Source organism: Microcaecilia unicolor, chromosome 6, assembly GCF_901765095.1.
Source record: "Microcaecilia unicolor chromosome 6, aMicUni1.1, whole genome shotgun sequence".
NCBI classification, from domain to species: domain Eukaryota; kingdom Metazoa; phylum Chordata; class Amphibia; order Gymnophiona; family Siphonopidae; genus Microcaecilia; species Microcaecilia unicolor.
In genome coordinates, this window is record NC_044036.1 from 244,536,678 (window position 1) to 244,557,205 (window position 20,528).

The 20,528-nt window shown below is 45.8% G+C and overlaps 1 protein-coding gene across 1 annotated transcript in view; it reads right to left on the reverse strand.

The window, feature by feature from the left end:
• Nucleotides 1-2,778: 2,778 nt before the first annotated feature.
• Nucleotides 2,779-20,528, reverse strand: part of LOC115473199 (POU domain, class 5, transcription factor 3-like) — a 33,029-nt gene continuing 15,279 nt past the window's right edge. The window contains exons 4-6 of the mRNA XM_030207963.1: nt 18,673-18,803; nt 16,080-16,244; nt 2,779-4,006 (exon numbers count right to left, since the gene is read on the reverse strand). Of these exons, the coding sequence (XP_030063823.1) occupies nt 3,734-4,006; nt 16,080-16,244; nt 18,673-18,803 (569 nt within the window). The 3' untranslated portion in view covers nt 2,779-3,733. The remainder of the gene's footprint in view (nt 4,007-16,079; nt 16,245-18,672; nt 18,804-20,528) is intronic.

Below are 20,528 nucleotides of genomic sequence, written 5' to 3' on the forward strand. Positions count from 1 at the left end.
GTTCCCATATATGGTCCTGGATGCACCCCAGCTAGTCAGGTTTTCAGGATACCCACAATAAATATTCATGAAAGAGATTTGCATGCAGTGGAGGCAGTGCATGCAAGAATCTCTCTCAACTATTCATGATGGATATCCTGAAAACCTGACTCACTGGGGTGCCTCCAGGACCAGGTGTGGGACCCACTGCCCTAGAAGAAAGGAGCAATAGGGGGATATAATACAGATATACAGATGTTTAAATACTTAAAAGGTATTAATATGTGAACTAGTCTTTTTAAAAGAGAGGGAAGCAGTAGAAACTACAGGTCATGCGTTGGGATTGTAGGGTGGGAGGCTTAGGAGCAATGTCAGGAAATACTTTTTTTTTTTTTTGTACAGAGAGGGCGTGGATCCCTGGAATGCCCTCCCGTGAGAGGTTGTTGAAGACAGAAATGATGATGGATCAAGAATGTGCAAGATAAACAGAGAAACATATAGAAAAAGGATGGAATCCAATTAAAGCAACCTCACAACTGGAGTGAAAGTTGACAGCAGCTTCAGCAAAAAGACCACTGCCAGGCAGACTTCTAGAGTCTATGCCCCAGAATTGGCAGGGGGAGAGACAAAGAAAGTATACCAGTATTAACTCATGAAGAAGCAAACCCTATGCAGCCAACATGAACCATGTATGTCTTTATCTGCTGACATTTACTATCTTGCCCAGCATTTTTCCATATGGATAAGGAACACATCCAACAATTTCCTCAAAGATAAGCCATCTAGCCACATTACTATATTTTCTGCATTAAAGCAAATTGCACAGGCGCAATGTTGCCCCTGCAGAGATTATTGAATGCTACTACTTCCAAATGGTAATGATGTCCACAACCCCAAACACTGGGGGTCTTTTACTAAGGCACACACTAAATGTTAAAGACACTCATAAGAATGAATTGGCATCTCTAACATTTAGCACGTATTAAAAACGTGAGCGCCTAGAAGTAAAAACTTTAAAAACAACTGATATTTTGATACAAGACAACAACATGATACATAAGAAAATAAAGCAAATAGAAAACTAATAAACGATTGAATTTGAGATGATTGACTTTTCCTTGGGTGCAAGGGCTGAGTTCTACTGAGTTATTTAAAAAAATACTTTGAAGAGATTTTGTTATATCCAGTATCAGCTATACCTCCATTAAATAAAATTTACTATTTACCGATTTTTTCAGCTGAACCTGGTAATAGTGGTGATAAAATGACATATCCAAGCGAACCCAATCTTCTACAACGAAATCAACAAGACCCATTGGATCTCTCATTGATATTAAAGACTTCATTATCTGAAACAGAGCAACGTAGAACTCTCCTGGTTTCATTTGTCTTTGAACAAGACCTAAACTCAGTGTTGAAGATATATTTCAAGAATTCCTTAAAGACCTTCTGTGGTCAAAGAATTTGGGTTTATCCTGATGTTTGTAAGACAACTCAAGATAAAAGGAAAACATTTTTTACTTTTAGAGGAGACTAGAGCCTTCGGGGCAACATATTTGTTAGCGCACCCAGGCAAATGTCTGATTAAATATATGGGTAATAAGTATATTTTTTATGAACCAGAACATCTTAAAACATTCTTGGAAATGAAAAAGCTAACCATTAAACCTAAAGAGTAAATGAAAGATACTAGATAAAGTTGCTTGTTTTGATCGCCTATTGTCTTAATCACTCCCCCCCCCCCCCCCTCTGTTTCTATATTTTAATTATGGTCTAAAGAATTGTATAACTTGATTTCCTTAAAGTTACCTTATTATTAATATTCAATGTTATGCAATGTGTTTCTAATACATGTTTAATTGTGTAAGAAAGTATAAATTTATAAATAAATAACGTGAGCGCACCTTAGTGCCAGGAACATAAACAATTGACAGGTATCGGATGGCTGCTGTTGGTCAGCTACTTCAATGCTGAATAGCAATAGCTCTAAAGGCCTTTGCTAACAGGCTTGAGCCACCCTTCTCTACAGCAGTGTCAGGTGCATATTGTCCTATCCTTGGACACTAGCAGTAACTATATAAACATCAGAGCAGCTTCTCTTTACACTTTCTGAGAGAATGTTATAGCATTCTTCATCACCAACAGCCTCAATGAACTCAAACATACAGCACCTCATTGAGGGGTGGGCCTGCCACATACTACTACTAAACCAGAGGTCACATGGGTTCAGGCCAGGTCTCCCTTTAATTGAAGCTATCAGAGCTTCAATTACCTAACCTTATGAAAAATTTCTTTAGCAAAAGGATGGTAGCTCTCCCTCTCATCATCATTGCATACCGTGTTACAGTATGCAATAATGAGAGGGAAGATCTACCATCCTCTCTCTAAAAATTTTTTTATAAGGTTAGGTAATTGACACTCCAACAGTTTTTGCTAAAATTCCTACTGAACAATGCGCACCTCTTATGCAGAAGATAAAGTTTTGGTTTTTTTTGTTTTGTTTTTTTTTACTCACTCTACAACTAAGCTATATAATTTTACTACAGGATGTGGTTAAGATTCACAAATAGGTTTAAAAGAGAGATTAAAACAGCCCTAGGATAGACAGAAAAATCCACGATTATTAGGCAGATGTAATCTTTGGTACCTGGTGGGTATCTTCTAGTGACCGGGCCTAGCTGCTGTCTGACAAGATGCAAGCACAATAGAACTTAAGTCTGATTTAACAGTTAAAAGAACCTGTTAACTTTTAATAATTACTGCAGCCCCCCCCCCCCAAAAAAAAAAAGGTAGAAGGCATAAAGTTGTTTTTTTATATGTCTCATACAAATGCAGAGTTAGAGTAGTTGGCTTATAATTCCTTTTTTTTTTGTCCATTAAAAGTAGTTGTAAGTACAAAGCATGCACATATACAGGGATGGCAAAAGTGTGCACAGCCCTGGAAACCAGAAATCACTATACTTACCCCCAAAACCAAGTGTGAAGCTTACAAAGTTTAATGAACCCCCACCTCAATGAGAACAGTGGCTCTGAGAAACTAACAAACCAGTCACTAAGGAATAAGAGCAGTGCTCTGCCACTAGAAACACCCTGATGCGGTCATATTTGATCCCATAATCTTAAGACAGCACTGAAATGTATTACTCTACTATGTCAGCCCACTGCTAGAGTACAGCATAGTTTAGTAACCAAAGTACAGATTAAGGACTTTCTACCCTTCTCACGGTAAACCAAGATACCTATTAAAAATCCCCCCCCCCCCCCAAGAACATAGAACATATAGGTAATTTTCTTCTTCCTTTCCTGCATGGGGATCTGATGCAAAGCTAGAGGGCTGACTGATATATAATCATACCACCATCTAATCACCTCCCTCATCCCCAGCCAGGCAGCCACAAATGGAGGATGCAACCTGCATATAATATCCCCCAGTCACACCAAACATTCATTTTTAAAATACCTCAAACTGAAATCATGACAAACTGGTAAGCAAGTTTTTGTTTTTTTTTGCCTCATATCCCAAAAGGCATACTTAATGGAACAGCCCCCCCACCCCTCTGGATATTGCATAAAAGCACTTCTGTAAACAGAACCACTGGATAGAGACTCTCTCGGGAAGGTGCAGTAGTTATTATTCCATTTCATGAACTCATCTGTCAGAAGTTAGTCATGTCTATCTACACTGCTCTTCAACGTTTGAGCAAAAAGAATTGTTGCAGATCCCTCTCATGCTCCGGCCTAGGAGCCAGACTGCTTAGTTGCCTTGGTTCCCCATAGAAACTCCTGGATGCAAAGCTGGAGGAAAGAGCTCGCTCTTGTGAAAGGCTGGCATGTACAGCGTGGGTTGAACTGTCAGTGGGGCTGTAGAATATGCTTGTGATGTCATTACAGTGGGCAGGGTGAAGGCAGCTGATGAAGGTGCCAGGGCTGGAGTCACGTTATACATTGCTCCCTCATTCTCTTCCATATTAGGTAGCAACCCTCGCTTGCCCTTTTGACGTCTGTTGCAGAACCACACACGGACTACCTATGTAAAAATATGGTAAGAAACACAAAGTTGCCATAAATTCTGGTCTTCTCAGCTAGTCATAATTAGGCATTTTAGTACATTCTGCTAAAACAATGGCACAGGTGCTCCCAATCTTCCCCTAATACCTCTACCCGCCTTCCATTTTTGACACACTATACTTTTTTCCCTTTCCACAATTAAAGAAGAGCTACACCCAGATTTTTCTTCCATTGCCAACATACCTACATGTTACTTATTACTTGGCCCACAAAGGCTTTGTTGCCCTAGGTGGCTGCCCTTCTTACCTCCACCTACTTTAAGTTCTGCTCTCACCTACCAAAGCATCTAGCAAGTGCCTGGATTTACTCAAGGTACTGTGCAACTTATACAAACACTTTAAGAATGAGGCCCAGATGCACTAAACTCCATGCAAAAGCCTTTACCTTACCGATCCCCATCGATGCTTAGTGATTTTGAAAAACAATCCAGGTATGCAAGAAGGGAAATCGCATGCAAATGAGCTGCTCCTCATTAACTCATTTGCATACGATTTCCTTCATAGAGGGGGGGAAGCCAGTCAGTCAGCTGAGCAAGGGCAGAGCAGCCAAGCAGTAAGCATGACTGCTCTGTACACGCTAAAGATAGCTTTCATACACTCAGATGAGCTGCGTCAAAGCAATAGAGGTAGCCTTTTTTTTTGGGGGGGGGGGGGGCGGTTAGCAAGCACAAGCTCTACTCTTGGCCGACGAGATCTGAAGTTCTACCAACTGAAAATGTCTTTATGGTGGGTGGACAGCAGTCAGCTGCTAGAGATGCCCATCTCAGGGCTGCTGAGACTGCTCGCATAGCCTAGGGGATTACAGGAAGGGCAGCCAGCTGTAAGCAAATATTTTCAGCTCTCATTCAAGAATGATCACATGTGCTGGTCTCACTTAAACAATGAGAATAGGAGACACTTTTTCAAAGGTGGAATCCCAGCACAGGCAGAGCGATAAGGCACTACCTCATTTAGGGAGACCTTTAGAGGTGCATTTGAACCAGCAGCAGGCTACTGACTTAAGTTGTCACCTGAACAGTAGATAAGAAATTAAATTGAGAGTGTGACTTATCAGCTTGGTTTCTCTATCTCCCTGGCCCCAGACAGCTGAAGCAGGATCCTTTCCTCCCATTACAGGGACTCACCAACTCCCTACAGTTTTTCGGGGTGGTTGGATTTTTCATCACACTTTTTGTGTGTTCTGGTTAAAAGCACTCCCTGCTGTTACAATGCATTTGCTTACAGCACTCTCTGCACTGATATTTTGTTGTATGAAGCTCACTCACCATAAAGAACTGCCAGAACCAACAGCTCCAGACCTCCCGTTAAATTTTCCACAGTAAAGGTTGGAGCTGTTTCTGTGCATTGACGACAGTGCATCACTTTGCATGCACATTTGTATAATAATGAGCTCATTATAATAGCTTTTCTTTCCATTTTTGTTAGCTGCTACCGTGATAGGAAGAGAGCTTGGAGAACCCTTTTGTGCATGTCTCACTGTACTCCTTGCTCACTAAACCAGCTAGAACCAGTTTAAAAACCACATTCCTGGCTCATTAAGTTTTGTGCATTTGGGCCCAAGTTAATACAAGATTAATGCAGTTTAACTTCTTACAATGCCAATAATCAACATAAAGAAGGGACGCCGAGACCAACCGCGGATCACTGCCTGCCTGCCCCGTGGCCGAGGCACAACTTGGCCGAACTCAATTCCCATCCACACCGTAATTGACCACCACACCCATACCAACTTCATTCATTACAAATTCATGCTATCCTCCTTCTAGTCCTCCCTATTCCTTGCCAAACAGGACTATTACACCTAATTGACTAATTCTCTCGGCTCCAACCCTCGTCGTCTCTTCGCCACCCTTAACTCCCTCCTCAAAGTGCCCTCCGCTCCCATCTTCCCCCCCCCCCCCCCACTCTCTCCTCAATCACTGGCTACTTCCACGACAAGGTGCAGAAGATCAACCTTGAATTCACTACCAAGCCACCTCCTCCTCTTCACCCTTTAACCCACTCCCTCAACCAACCAATCCAGGCCTCCTTCTCCCCTTTTCCTGATATCACCGAGGAGGAAACTGCCCACCTTCTTTCCTCCTCGAAATGCACCACCTGTTCCTCTGATCCCATCCCCACCAACTTACTAAACACCATCTCTCCTACTGTCACCCCCCCCCCATCTGTCATATCCTCAACCTCTCTCTCTCCACTGCAACTGTCCCTGACACCTTCAAGCGTGCTGTAGTCACACCACTCCTCAAAAAAACATCACTAGACCCTACCTGTCCTTCCAACTACCACCCCATCTCCCTCCTACCCTTCCTCTCCAAGATACTTGGAACGCGCCGTTCACAGCCGCTGCCTTGATTTTCTCTCCTCTCGTGCCATCCTCGATCCGCTTCAATCCGGTTTTCGCCCTCTACCCTCGACAGAAACGGCACTCACTAAAGTCTGTAATGACCTGTTCCTTGCAAAATCCAAAGGTAACTACTCCATCCTCATCGACCTATCCGCTGCTTTTGACACTGTCAATCATAATCTACTCCTTGCCACACTATCCTCATTTGGATTCCAGGGCTCTGTCCTCTCCTGGTTCTCCTCTTATCTCTCCCACTGTACCTTCAGAGTACATTCTCATGGATCTTCCTCTACCCCCATCCCGCTCTGTTGGTGTTCCTCAGGGATCTGTCCTTGGACCCCTCCTTTTCTCATACACATCTTTCCTAGGCTCGCTGATCTCATCTCATGGTTTCCAATATCATCTTTATGCTGATGACACCCAGCTTTATCTCTCCACACCTGACATCACTGCAGAAACCCAGGCCAAAGTATCGGCCTGCTTATCCGACATTGCTGCCTGGATGTTCAACCGCCACCTGAAACTGAACATGGCCAAGACCGAACTCATTGTCTTTCCACCCAAACCCACTTTTCCTCTCCCTCCACTCTCTATTTCAGTCTATAACACCCTCATCCACCCCGTCTCATCTGCCCACAACCTCGGAGTCATCTTCGACTCCTCCCTCTCCTTCTCTGCGCATATCCAGCAGACAAGCCAAGACCTGTCGCTTCTTTCTCTATAACATCAGCAAAATTCGCCCTTTCCTCTCTGAGCACACCACCCGTACTCTCATCCACTCTCTCAGTACCTCTCACCTTGACGATTGCAACCTACTCCTCACTGGCCTCCCACTTAACCACCTATCCCCCCTTCAATCCTTTCAGAACTCTGTTGCACGTCTTATCTTCCACCTAGACCGATATGCTCATATCACCCCTCTCCTCAAGTCACTTCACTGACTTCCGATCAGGTACCGCATACAATTCAAGCTTCTCTTATTAACCTACAAATACACTCAATCTGCAGCCCCTCATTACCTCTCTACCCTCATCTCCTTACGCTCCTACCCGTAACCTCCACTCTCAGGACAAATCCCTCCTCTCAGTACCCTTCTCCACCACCGCCAGCTTCAGGCTCCGCCCTGCCTCGCCTCACCCTATGCTTGGAATAAACTCCCTGAGCCCATACGCCAAGCCCCCTCCCTGCCCATCTTCAAATCCTTGCTCAAAGCCCACCTCTTCAATGTCGCTTTCGGCACCTAACCATTATACATCTACTCAGGAAATCTAGACTGCCCCAATTTGATTGACTGCACTTCTTTGTCCTTTAGATTATAAGCTCCTTCGAGCAGGGACTGTCCTCTGTGTTATATTGTACAGCGCTGCATAACCCTGGTAGCGCTTTATAAATGTTAAGTAGTAGTAGTATTAGTCATCATGATAGCTGTCATTCTTGTAAAGGTTGATGTAGCTATCCTTGACAGCACTAGCTGCAATCTTGGCAACTCATAAAATTTTAGTGCACTACAACATAGTAAATGACGGCAGATAAGACCTGTACGGTCGATCCAGTCTGCCCAACAAGATAAACTCATTTTACATGGTATGTGATACTTTATATGTATACCAGAGTTTGATTTGTCCTTGCCTTTCTCAGGGCACAGACTGTAGAAGTCTGCCCAGTACTGTTCTTGTACTCAGTTCTGAAGCTAACATCGAAGCCCCTTAAAATTTACACTCCAGCCCATCTCTATCTATTCAGTCACGATCAGGGCGTAGACTGTAGAAGTCTGCCCAGCTCAGGTTTTGTTTCCAATTACCGGCGTCACTACCCAATCTTTGCTAAGATTCCACGGAACCATTCCTTCTAAAAAGGATTCCTTTGTGTTTATCCCACAGGTTTGAATTCCATTACCGTTTTCATCTCCACCACCTCCCACAGGAGGGCATTCCACATATCCACCACCCTTTCCGTGAAAAAAATACTTCCTGACATTAGTCCTGAGTCTGCCCCCCTTCAACCTCAATTCATGTCCTCTAGCTTTACCGCCTTCCCGTCTCCGGAAAAGGTTTGTTTGCGGATTAAATACCTTTCAAATATTTGAACGTCTGTATCATATCACCCCTGTTTCTCCTTTCCTCCAAGGTATGCATGTTCAGGTATGTTCAGGTCAGCAAGTCTCTCCTCACACAGTTTGCAATGCAAACCCCATACCATTGTCATAGCTTTTCTTTGCACCGCTTCCAGTCTTTTTACAATCCCAGCCAGTTGTGCTTTCAGGTTTGAGAACCATCTGCATAGAGCGGTAAATCAATTGTTCAAACTCAGTTTTATTTAAAATTCTGGATTTTAAAGGGAAAATTAGGTTCTTACCTTGGTAATTTTCTTTCCTTTAGTCACAGCAGATGAATCCATTAACTGATGGGTTATGTCCGCCTACCAGCAGGTAGAGATAGAGAACACTGAAAAACCATAGTGCTCTATGGACAGCTAGCTCCATCAGCCTTCAGTATTTGAAACTTCCAAAGCAGAGTGTATCCTCAAAGTAGAACAACATGAACTTTCCTCACAGCGAACGAATGCCCCAGAACAGGAGCAATAATCACATAACGGAGGGACGATCTCAACCTCCTGTAACAGAACAGAAATCCTGAAGACTGTTTTACCAACTTCTCCCAATGAGGGAACATGTCTGCAGGAAACAACTGAACAAATAGACAAGGAGGGATCACGGATTCATCTGCTATGACTAAAGGAAAGAAAATTACCAAGGTAAGAACCTAATTTTCTCTTCCTTGTCATCAGCAGCAGATGAATCCATTAACTGATGGGATGTACAAAAGCACTCCCTAGTTAGGGCGGGAATCTGTCACTCCCCGAGCAAGCACTTGCGCTCCAAACTGCACGCCCCGCTTGCTGCAACATCCAGCCTGTAATGCCAGACAAAGGAGAGCTTAGAAGCCCAAGTAGCCGCACTACAGATCTCCTGAAGAGAGAGTGCTCCCGTTTCGGCCCACGAAGAGGAAATTGCTCTCATGGAATGCACTTTAAATGCGTCAGGCAGAGACCGTCCTGACAGCAGATACGCAGAAAAAATTACTTCCTTGAGCCAATGGGCTATAGTGGCTTTAGACACTGGAGACCCTCTTCGAAGACCTGACAACAAGACAAAAAGGTGATCAGATGTCCTGAAGTCATTTGACATTTGCAGATACTGCAAGAGAGCCCCGTGAACATCCAGAAGATGTAACTGCCCAAAAGATTCTGGAAATGCCTCCCTAGTAAAGGAGGGCAGATAAATGGCCTGGTTTAGGTGAAACGCTGAAACCTCCTTAGGCAGGAAGGAAGGCACAGTACGCACTGTAACTCCGGATTCTGAGAATTGCAGAAAGGGGTCTCGACAGGACAGAGCCTGGAGCTCAGACACACATCTCGCCGATGTAATGGCCACCAAAAAGACTGTCTTACAGAGTCACATCCTTCTCTGAAGCTTGCCTCAGCGGCTCGAAGGGCGAACACTGGAGAGCCTTCAACACCAGCCCCAGGTTCCAAGCCGCACTGGCGGGCAGAGCCGGAGCGCCCATCTTAGAAAATCGGGCAACGTCTGGATGAGCAGCCAGGGAAAGGCGAGAAACCTTCCCTCGAAAGCATGCCAACGCTGCCACTAGCACTCACAGGGAATTGTAGGCCAAGCCTTTTTGTAAACCATCCTGCAAAAACTCCAGTATCGGTGAGACTGTAGCCCTCATGGGTGTGATCGCCTTTGAAACACACCACATTCCAAACTGGCGCCAGATCCGAGCATAAGCAACAGAAGTGGACTGCTTGCGGGCCTGCAAGAGAGTGGAGATGACTGTTAGAATAGCCTTTGTCTCTGAATTGCGTCCTCTCAAGAGCCATGCCGTAAGACCAAAGTGGCAGGGATCCTCCATGGTCACCGGCCCCTGCATCAACAGGTTCGGTACCAGAGGCAAAGGAAGAGGGGCCTCCACCAGCATCTGCCGGATAGCCTTTGTCTCTCAATTGTGCCCGCTCAAGAGCCATGCCGTAAGACCAAAGTGGTAGGGATCCTTCATGGTCACCGGCCCCTGCATCAATAGGTTCGGTACCAGAGGCAAAGGAAGAGGGGCCTCCACCAGCATCCGCCGGAGGTCCGCGTACCATGGCTGCCTGGGCCAATCCAGGGCAATGAGAATCACCACTCCTCGATGTAGCCGAATTCACAGGAGGACTTGCCCTATCAAGGGCCAAGGAGGGAACACATATAGGAGGCCCGGAGGCCAGGGTTGAGCCAAGGCATCCAACCCCGCCAAGCGAGGAACTCTCTGTCTGCTGAAAAAGCACGGGACTTTGGCATTTGCTCTTGACGCCATTAGATCTGCTTCGGGTGTTCCCCATTTGGCACAGATCTGAAGAAACACAGTCTGCCAGTTCCCAGTCCGCTAGGTCGATTTGATGCCTGCTTAGAAAATCGGCTTGCACGTTGCTCTGACCTGCTTTGTGAGCTGCTGACAGAAGCTGCAGATGTAGCTCAGCCTAGTGGCAAATCTGAGAGGCCTCCGCGGCCAGTGCTCTGCACTGAGTGCCGCCCTGTCGATTTATGCAGGCCACAGCTGTCATATTGTCAGACAGAACTCTTGACAGCCAGCCCCTCCAGTCTTGTGAAAGGCCAGAAGAGCCTGGAATATTGCTCTCAGTTCCAAGCGATTCATGGACCACCCCGCTTCCGCGGGTGTCCACAGGCCCTGGGCATAGCTTCCCTTGCAATGTGCTCCCCAGCCAACCAGGCTGGCATCGGTTATCAGCAAGCACCAAGAGGGAAGCGCCAGTGGCATTCCTCGCTGCAGCATGCTGTCGGAGAGCCACCACACCATACTGAGCCAGGCCGCAGGGAGCCACGCGAGTCTGCGTTGATAATCCTGGGACATTGGAGACCATCATTAAAGCAGGGCAATCTGCAGAGGTCTCAAGTGCGCTCTTGCCCATGGCTCTACCTCCAAAGTGGCCGTCATCAACCCCAGCAGCTGGACAAAGTTCCAAGCTCGCGGGCGAGGCATCCGCAGGAGCAGACGGACCTGATTCTGAAGCTTGCACCGCCTTTGGTCGGGTAGAAAGACAAACCCAGAGGCCGTGTCAAACCGGACCCCCAAATATCCGAGAGATTGAGAGGGGGTCAGGTGACTTTTGGGTATATTGACAACCCAGCCCAGAGATTGCAGTACTGAGATCACTCTGGCTATGGCCAGATGTCTTTGGTCTGCCGAATCCGCTCTGATGAGCCAGTCGTTGAGGTACGGGAGAACCCGGATACCCGTCACCTGAGAAAAGCAGCTACTACCACCATAACCTTGGAAAAGGTGTGGGGAGCTGTGGCGAGGCCAAAAGGCAAGGCCCGAAACTGGAAATGGTTTTCCCAACACTGCAAACCGGAGAAACCGTTGATGCAGGGACCAAATAGGAATGTGCAAGTAAGCTTCTTTTAGATCCAGAGACGTGAGAAATTCTCCTGGCTGTACCGCTGCAATGACGGAGCGCTGGGTTTCCATGCGAAAATGCCGCACTCTTAGAGCCTCGTTGACTGACCTGAAGTCAAGGATTGGTTGGAAAGACCCGCCTTTTCGAGGCACCACAAAATAAATGGAGTAGCGACCGTAGCCGCGTTAGGCGGGAGGCACAGGGATCACCACTCCAAGGTGCAACAAGACTTGTAGGGTCTCCTCTACCACCGATGCGGTACTGCCGTCAAACGGGCGGGACTCCACAAACATGTCTCTCACCAGGGCGCTGAATTCCAATCGGTAACCTTCTCTGATCAGGTCCAGGACCCACTGATCGGAGGAAATCTTGGTCCATTCCTCAAGAAAAAGAGGGAAAGATGTCCTCCTACTGCAGGAATCGAGGAATGGACCGGCGCCCAGTCATTGAGGGGGCTGCCCCTGAACTCCAGGCCTTAAACCGGCCACTGCAGAACGCTTGTCCGAGCGAAAGGAGTTCCTCTGCTGAAAACGGGCACGTTGAGAAACCCCAGCAGAGTGCCCCGGGTGATACCTGCGAGCTTCACGGAAGCGAGGTCTGGAAGAGGAGGGCCACACAGAACCCTTGGAAGAAGGCCTCGGCCTATCCTCGGGTAAGCGCTGGGGTTTAGGGTCCCCCAGGTCTTTCACAATCTTATCCAGCTCCTCTCCAAACAGGTGGCCCCGAAAGGGAAGCTTCACCAGCCTGTGCTTAGAGGCCATGTCAGCCGCCCAATGCCGAAGCCATAGAAGGCAACGGGCCGCAACCACCACAGACATCTGTTTAGCCGAAGCTCTGACCAGATCATAGAGGACGTCAGCCAAAAATGACAGGGCCGACTCCATCCGCGGTGCAACCTCAGCGAGGGACTCTGCACCATCCGCGGGCTGTTCCACTGCCTGTTGTAACCAAGAAAGGCAGGCCCGGGCAGCATAGGAACTGCATATAGACGCCCTTAAGGCGAGGCCCAAGATTTCAAATGACCGTTTCAACGTGGATTCAAGCTGCCGGTCCTGTATGTCTTTCAGGGCAACCCCTCCCTCTATGGGGAGGGTTGTCCTCTTATTCACTGCCGTGACCAAGGCATCCACTTTAGGCATCCCCAAAGGGGCCAAGTGCTCCTTACTTAGAGGGTAAAGCTGACCCATAGCCCTGGCCACTTTCAAAAGGCCCTTCGGGTTCAGATCATTGAGCTGAAATAAGCTCTTGGATGGAGTCATGCACAGGAAAGGCTCGAGCAGGCTTCTTAGTACTCGCCATCCTCAGATTACCAGAGGAGGCCTCGCCCTTGGCAGGATCATCAATCGAGAGGGCCTGCAAGGCGTCCGAAATGAGCACTGGCAGCTCATCGCGGTGGAAAATCCTCACCGCATTGGGATTATCCAGATCCAGTGGCAAACCAGTACTTTCCTCTGGCTCTTCAGTCCATGAGGCCCTGCCAGAACCCTCAGAATCCACACCGCCCGACCACAGGGGGGAAAAGGGAACTGCGCCACTCTCCGATGGGGAATTTACCTGTCTGTGTTTTGCGTCCAACGCTAGGGGGAATCAGCCAGCTCCGGGCCATCAACACCCGGGGGGAAACCAGGTAGCAGCACAGTGTCAGACACGTGTGGCAAAGCTCTTTTCAGCAAGAAAGCTTTATACATTAAAAGCACAAACTCCAGAGAGAAACACTCACCCTGACCCTCCATCTCCGAATCAGGAGAAACGGGAACTGGAGCACTCAGACTCCTCTGCAACAGCGAGGGTAGAGGCGTGCGGCGCTTCCAAAATGGCGCCCACTGAGCGGGAAGAATCATCACTCGCCATGCTCGTACCAGCTCTAGCATCTAAAGAGCACGTCTTACAGAGCCCCGCTGCTGATCTACGTTTACCACAACGGGAGCAGTGTTTCTACTTCAGCAGCCATCATCCGACCGGACAGAATTATATAAGTAAAATGGCGGCTTCGTGCCAAAAGTTACCCCGATCAGAACGGCGTCCGCGGGACCTCCCCGGAGGAGGCTGGGCACCACTCTCACCTCAAAAGACCAAGTCAAACGAGCTCCGGTCAAGCTGCATGTGGAAAATAGCGCAGAATAGCCACGCAGAACCAATGCGTATTCCTTTCTTTTTTTTTTTTTTTTTTTAACGCTGTGAAGAAAGTTGGAGGCAGGAAGCAACAGAGGTACTCCGGTAGGCAGGGGGACAGGTAAGGCAGGGAAAGGGTGGACCTATATGCCTTCAAAGTGGGCACCACCAGCCACAACACCCCTGCTTCAACTGGCAAAAGCACAGGAGCCACCCAGACAGATTTTTTCCTGGAGCTGATCAAGCTACGTCCACACCTGCTGGGAGACAGAGCAATACTGAAGGCAGATGGAGCTAGCCGTCCATAGAGCACTATGGTTTTTCAGTGTTCTCTATCTCCACCTGTTGGTAGGCGGACATAACCCATCAGTTAATGGATTTATCTGCTGATAAGGAAATAAGTATTATCCATAAAAATGTTTTCTAACCTGTTATTTTGTTTTGACCATTTCTCTTTATGCATTTTAATTCTGGACTGTCTCTGCCTGTTTCTCCCTCTCACAAAATGGGCAGCACTTTCTGGGATAGAAGGGGAGTTGACACACTGTCCTTCTATGGTTACTATCAAAGCAGTTACATATTATATACAGGTACTTATTTTGTACCTAGGGCAAAAGAGGATTACGGGACATGCCCCCAGAGTCACAAGGAGCTGCAGTGGGAATCACACCCAGTTCCCCTGGTTATCAGGCTGCTGCACTAAGCACTAGGCTACTTCTACAAAGAGCAGCTGCAGTCAAAGCAAAATAGCAACCCTTTCAGAGAATCTTCAACCTGCGCTTTAACAGTTTTATATTTAAAGTGTTCAATTATGTTTGTTTTTTTTCATAAGATCAGATTGGGAAGGATGACACTGGGATAATCTTTAATGGCTGAGTTTTATATCATATGTCTGCATGCATGTGTGGTAGGATAACCTGGAAAGTAATTGAAGAGGGTGCAAGGCTGAACATTTGCTTGACGAGCAAATCAGAAGGAGTAACACAAAATGTTGTCAGGTAAGATGAGGGTATTGGGCAGCCACAGATGAAAGCAAGAGGCAGACTCAGCGATCAAAAGCAGTAATATTTATTCAAAACCTGACACGGCTCGTGTTTCGGCCATCGCTTGCATCAGGGATCAGTTAAGGATTAAAAAAAAAAAAAAAGACAAGACATCAGTGGGTGGAATTCTTCAACCGTATGAGGAAATGCTCAAAGGTTTTATGCAGCTATGCAGAGAGAAAAAAAAAAAAGCAGAGAATGTTTTGGCATTCTCTTGTGCTGCTGAGAATAATTCCACCCACTGAAGTCTGTTTAACCCTCGACTGACCCCTGATGCAGATGACAGCCAAAACACAGGCCATGTTTGTTTTTAATAAATACTGCTTTTTTTGCGTTCTGAAGATGGCCTATAGCAGGGATCTTCAAATCTAGTCCTCCAAGTCTAAAATTCAGCCTGGTTTTCAGGATTTCCATACTGAATATGTACAAGATCTCTTTGCATGCAATGAAGCAAATAAATCTCATCCATATTCTTTGTGGAAATTCATTTACACCAAGCTGAGTTGTGGACCTCAAGAACTGGATTAGAGCTCCTCTGTCCTAGGATAGTGAAATTGCCTTAGCTCCAGTTGGTATATAGTAATTCTGATGGACATATTTTAGAATTAAAGTTCTAACTTCATACTAACCAAATATTCCATATTCCAAGAACCAGTTAGGAAGCTTCACCTTCTATACATAAGATGAGTCCAGCTAGACAAGCTACAAGAGGTTTTATACACCAAACGTTGTGGCTCTTTTACTCAAGTCTGCATCCTCTTTTTTTTTTTAAATGCACGACACACATTTTCTAGGTGTACAACTAGAAAAAAACATTTTGATATGAAGACGGGAGCACAAGTGCTTTGCTGTTGATAGATGTGTCCATCTTCTTCTATACCCAAATAGACGGTCACTGTGGCAGCTTCTGTTCTCTCTCTAGACCTACATAAGTATAAATCCTAGGGACCTGAACTTACACTCCATTTTTCAACAAGCTACTTAAATTTAACGTTGGTACCCCATGGAAGATGTGACCTTCTTGAAAAGGAATGAAGAAATTCCCTTCAAAAGGAAGTCAGCATTGGTATAGCTTACATCTTTCTCCAAGTTGAGGTCCTCTGCTATCTGGGATATTTCAGTAGCTCCAGGTTTGGAACACTTCATATAATAGGCCTCCAGCGTTCCCTTGACATTGTTCTCAATGCTAGTTCTCCGTTTTCTGTTTCGAGCCTGGGCCAGAACCTTCTCCATGTTACACATCTGGAAAACAACCAAACACTATCACCAGGCATGCTTGTTAAATTGTTAAAGAGAAACATGGTAATACTTGATCTCATGGAACTGCAGTGATGTTATTGCAACTCCAAAACAGGCTTGCTGAAGGCGGCACATGAACCCCGATATTGAACACCGTTTATCATTAGTGATAGGATGAACACGTAAATAGTCCCTAAATAGAGAGAGGTCAACTCAAAAAGCAAAGAATTCTTCCAGGAGAGGAGCAGCTTTCAAAATTCTAAACAAGGTCAAAAAGTCACTGCTTCCACTTTTTTTTTTTTAGAAAAAAAAAAAAACAAAAAAACACAGGATTTTTAAAGTTACATTATTTGTATTTACTAGACAGGACAGTCTGAACAGGCAAAGCTGAAACAATGGAACTAGTACCTAAAAAAACTTAAGAGCACTTTCATTGCTTGAGGGCATTCAGTAGACTAAAGCAAAAGCCTTTGATTGGAATAAGGTCCTGAATTTAAGACAACCCACACCCACAAAAAAATAAATCCTGACAAAAAAGCCACTTCAGTTCCATAAAGGCTGGGGATCTGTGAAATCAACATGTCCAAGCAGAGGAATTAGTTCAGATCTAAACCAAAGACTCAGAGTAGTTTGGTTGAAGGAAGGTGGTGTTTTAACTGACTATCCCTGACTAAAAGAAAGGACAGTTTACCTAAGGTTTCAGTTTGAGTGAGGGAACACTTACACAAAGTGGATGTAAAGTGAAGGATGTTCTCCTTTTGAGTTAAAGTAGCGGGAAAGGTGACCTTCAGGCAACAAATGTGTAATGAAGAGCTACATCTCCTTTCACAGAGACCAGGAATCCTGGATGCTGCAGTACCAAGCCAGAATATTAACAATGAATTGCACACTCACTAACTGCCAACACATGGGGCATAGCTAGACCTCGCTGGGGGGGGGGGGGGGGCAGAGCCCGTGGAGGGGGGCACTGTTTAGCCCCCCCCCAAGCCGCCGCCGCATTGGACCCCCCCTGCCGGCCTGCCGACAATCCCCTTGAAACCCCCCTCCCGTCACCAACTCTCCCCACCATCGCTGCCACATCAGATACCTTTTTTGCTGGCGGGGGTCCCCAAACCCCGCCAGCTGAAGACAGTCTTCTTCAGCACCGGAGTAGCACCTTCGTTCAACGAAGATCCTGGTGCGATCAGCTGTTTCAACACCTTACATCCTGCACGGGGCTACATGCACGGTGCAGGACGTAAGGCGTTGAAACAGCTGATTGCACCAGGAACTTCGTTGAATGAAGGCACTACTCCGGTGCTGAAGACTCTCTTCGGCTGGCGGGGTTCGGGGACCCCCGCCAGCAAAAAAGGTATCCGATGCGGTGGAAGGGCGGGCGGCAACAGCTGGTGGCAGGAGTGGGGGGGTTCATCAGCAGGGGGCCAGGGCCAACTCTACGGGGGCCCAGGTCTCCTCAGGCCCCACGTAGCTATGCCACTGCCACCCACAGATTATATTTTGGTATTAAATCCTTGCATTCAGGTGGTAAACAAACCTAGTATAGGTCAGTCTGGTCTAAAGGCACAGTGATAAAGTTGTTTTTTAAAGTTCCAATTCTTTAAAAACAATTTTGACGTTAAATTGTAGCAGAAAATTACATTTGTACTTATTGAACAGTTTCATTCTTTAAAACAGGTGGTTATCTAATGAAAAAATGTTTTCTGTGCCATTCTAGCCCAATAGTATTTGAAACTATTGGAGCTGTACTTCTCATTTATGATTGCCTATTTTCCTTCTTTTAAGGATGCAGTCCACTTGTTTGCACTGTGAAGAAAAACAGTTGATAAAACTGATGATGTTTCATCCCAACCTCTTTGTCATAAAAGCAGACATGGCCAGGCAAGATGAGTGATAGCCCCAGTTACCTGGCAGTGGGGTTGATTTGTGGGAAAGGGAGTAAGCTTCTTCTCCCTCCTGCCTTGTTACATCTCAGGTAGAGTCAACCCTGACGTGACATGAGTAGGGATGCTTTTGCTTCCCAGGAGGGGGTGGGGGTAGAGGACAAGTCATAACATTCAAAAAGGCAACTCAAGATGAGCAATGAGACAGGTTGCTATCTGCTTTCTCCCAGGAAGTTTTACCTCACCTTATTCTCCTTGCATTCCTAGTTCCTTCTTTCCATCCTGGATTATCTTCTGAGCCCAGTCTAGACTTTCTGCCTATCAGGTCATGGTAGTGTTCTGGACAAATAATGCACTCTCCTCCTCCTCCCCCCCACCCCCCCTAGCAAGAGAGACAATAAGCTATTTTATGACCAGCACTTCTCATACCCCATTTCCTCTTCTGTTTCATTCTGGATTACTCTCCCTTCCCCCTGTGCTACTTAGCTTGGGATTCCCAGATACCCCCTTGTTACAGACAACTTGGGGGACCCTGAACTGGTCTTGCTTACCTCTGGTAGGTTTTCACAGTTGTCTGCCTCATCAAGCCAGCGCTGTAATAGAGGCTTCAGTTTACACATGTTCTTAAAGCTCAGCTGCAAGGCCTCAAAGCGGCAGATTGTCGTCTGGCTGAACATTTTGCCTGAGGGAAAAGCCATGAGTTTTGTCTTAGATAGAGCACCTCTAAAGTCAGCATGATTCTCTACTGAATTTAACTCATTTTGAGCTACTTCTGAAAGTAATGAACTAAATAAAAAAAAAAAAAAAAACATCAGATCTCAGTCCCAGCTAAAACTCTTCAGCAAGTAAAAAATGTTGGCAACCAATGTTTATTAGTACAGTGTTCTTGAAAATCATTCGAAAGAACATGCAAATATTTTGCAAATGTAACATGATCCCCCCAGTGAGGCTTTTCCCCAGTTGAAAGGTTCTCACTTTCCTTAGACCAACACATATGGATCATTTCATCCCTAATATACACTGCATACTGTATGGCACAGTATTTCAGCATGTAGCATTAAGGGAAAGGGGATCTATGATATACCAGCTTTCTCTGGTTACAAAGCAGTTTACATATCACATACAGATACTTATGGAGGGTTAAGTTACTTGCCCAGAGTCACAAGTAGTTGCAGTGGGAATTGGACTCAATTCCCCTGGTTCTCAGACCACTGCAGTAGCTATTAGGTTACTCCTCCACTCCACTCCTCCACTGCACAAGCATGACAAACACAACCTAGATCAACGTTTATGCAGTTGTATCATTCCATGGTGCGACCGCACCTTGAATATTGTGTTCAATTCTGGTCGCCGCATCTCAAGAAAGATATAGTAGAATTGGAAAAAGGTGCAGCGAAGGGCGACTAAAACGATAGCGGGAATGGGACGACTTCCCTATGAAGAAAGACTAAGGAGGCTAGGGCTTTTCAGCTTGGAGAAGAGACGGCTGAGGAGAGACATGATAGAGGTATATAAAATAATGAGTGGAGTGGAACAGGTGGATGTGAAGCGTCTGTTCACACTCTCCAAAAATACTAAGACTAGGGGTCATGCAATGAAACTACAGTGTAGTAAATTTAAAACCGGAGAAATTTTTTCTTCACCCAATGCATAATTAAACTCTGGAATTTGTTGCCGGAGAACGTGGTGAAAGCTGTTAGCTTGGCAGAGTTTACAAAGGGGTTAGACAGTTTCCTAAAGGACAAGTCCATAAACCACTACTAACTGGACTTGGGAAAAATCTACAATTCCAGGAATAACATGTATAGAATGTTTGTACATTTGGGAAGCTTGCCAGGTGCCCTTGGCCTGGATTGGCTGCTGTCGTGGACAGGATGCTAGGCTTGATGGACCCTTGGTCTTTTCCCAGTGTGGCATTACTTATGTAGAATAATAATAGGCGATTTCAATTACCCTGATATTGACTGGGTAAATGTAACATCGGGACATGCTAGGGAAGTAAAATTCCTTGATGAAATCAAGGGTAGCTTTATGGAGCAGCTGGTACAGGAACCAATGAGAGAAGGAAAAATTCTAGACCTAGTCCTTAGTGGAGCGCATGATCTGGTGCTGGAGGTAATGGTGCCGCTTGATAAGTGATCATAATATGATCGGATTTGATATTAGCTTTGAAGTATACATAGGAAATCAAATACATTAGCGTTTAACTTTTAAAAAAGGAGACTATGATAAAATGAGAACACTGAAAAGAAAAAGAGGAGCGACTGCGAGGGTCAAAAATTTACATCAGGCATGGATGCTGTTCAAAAACACCATCCTGGAAGCCCAGGCCAAATATATTCCGCATATTAAAAAAGGAGGATGGAAGACCAAACGACAGCCGGCGTGGTTAAATAGTGAGGTGAAG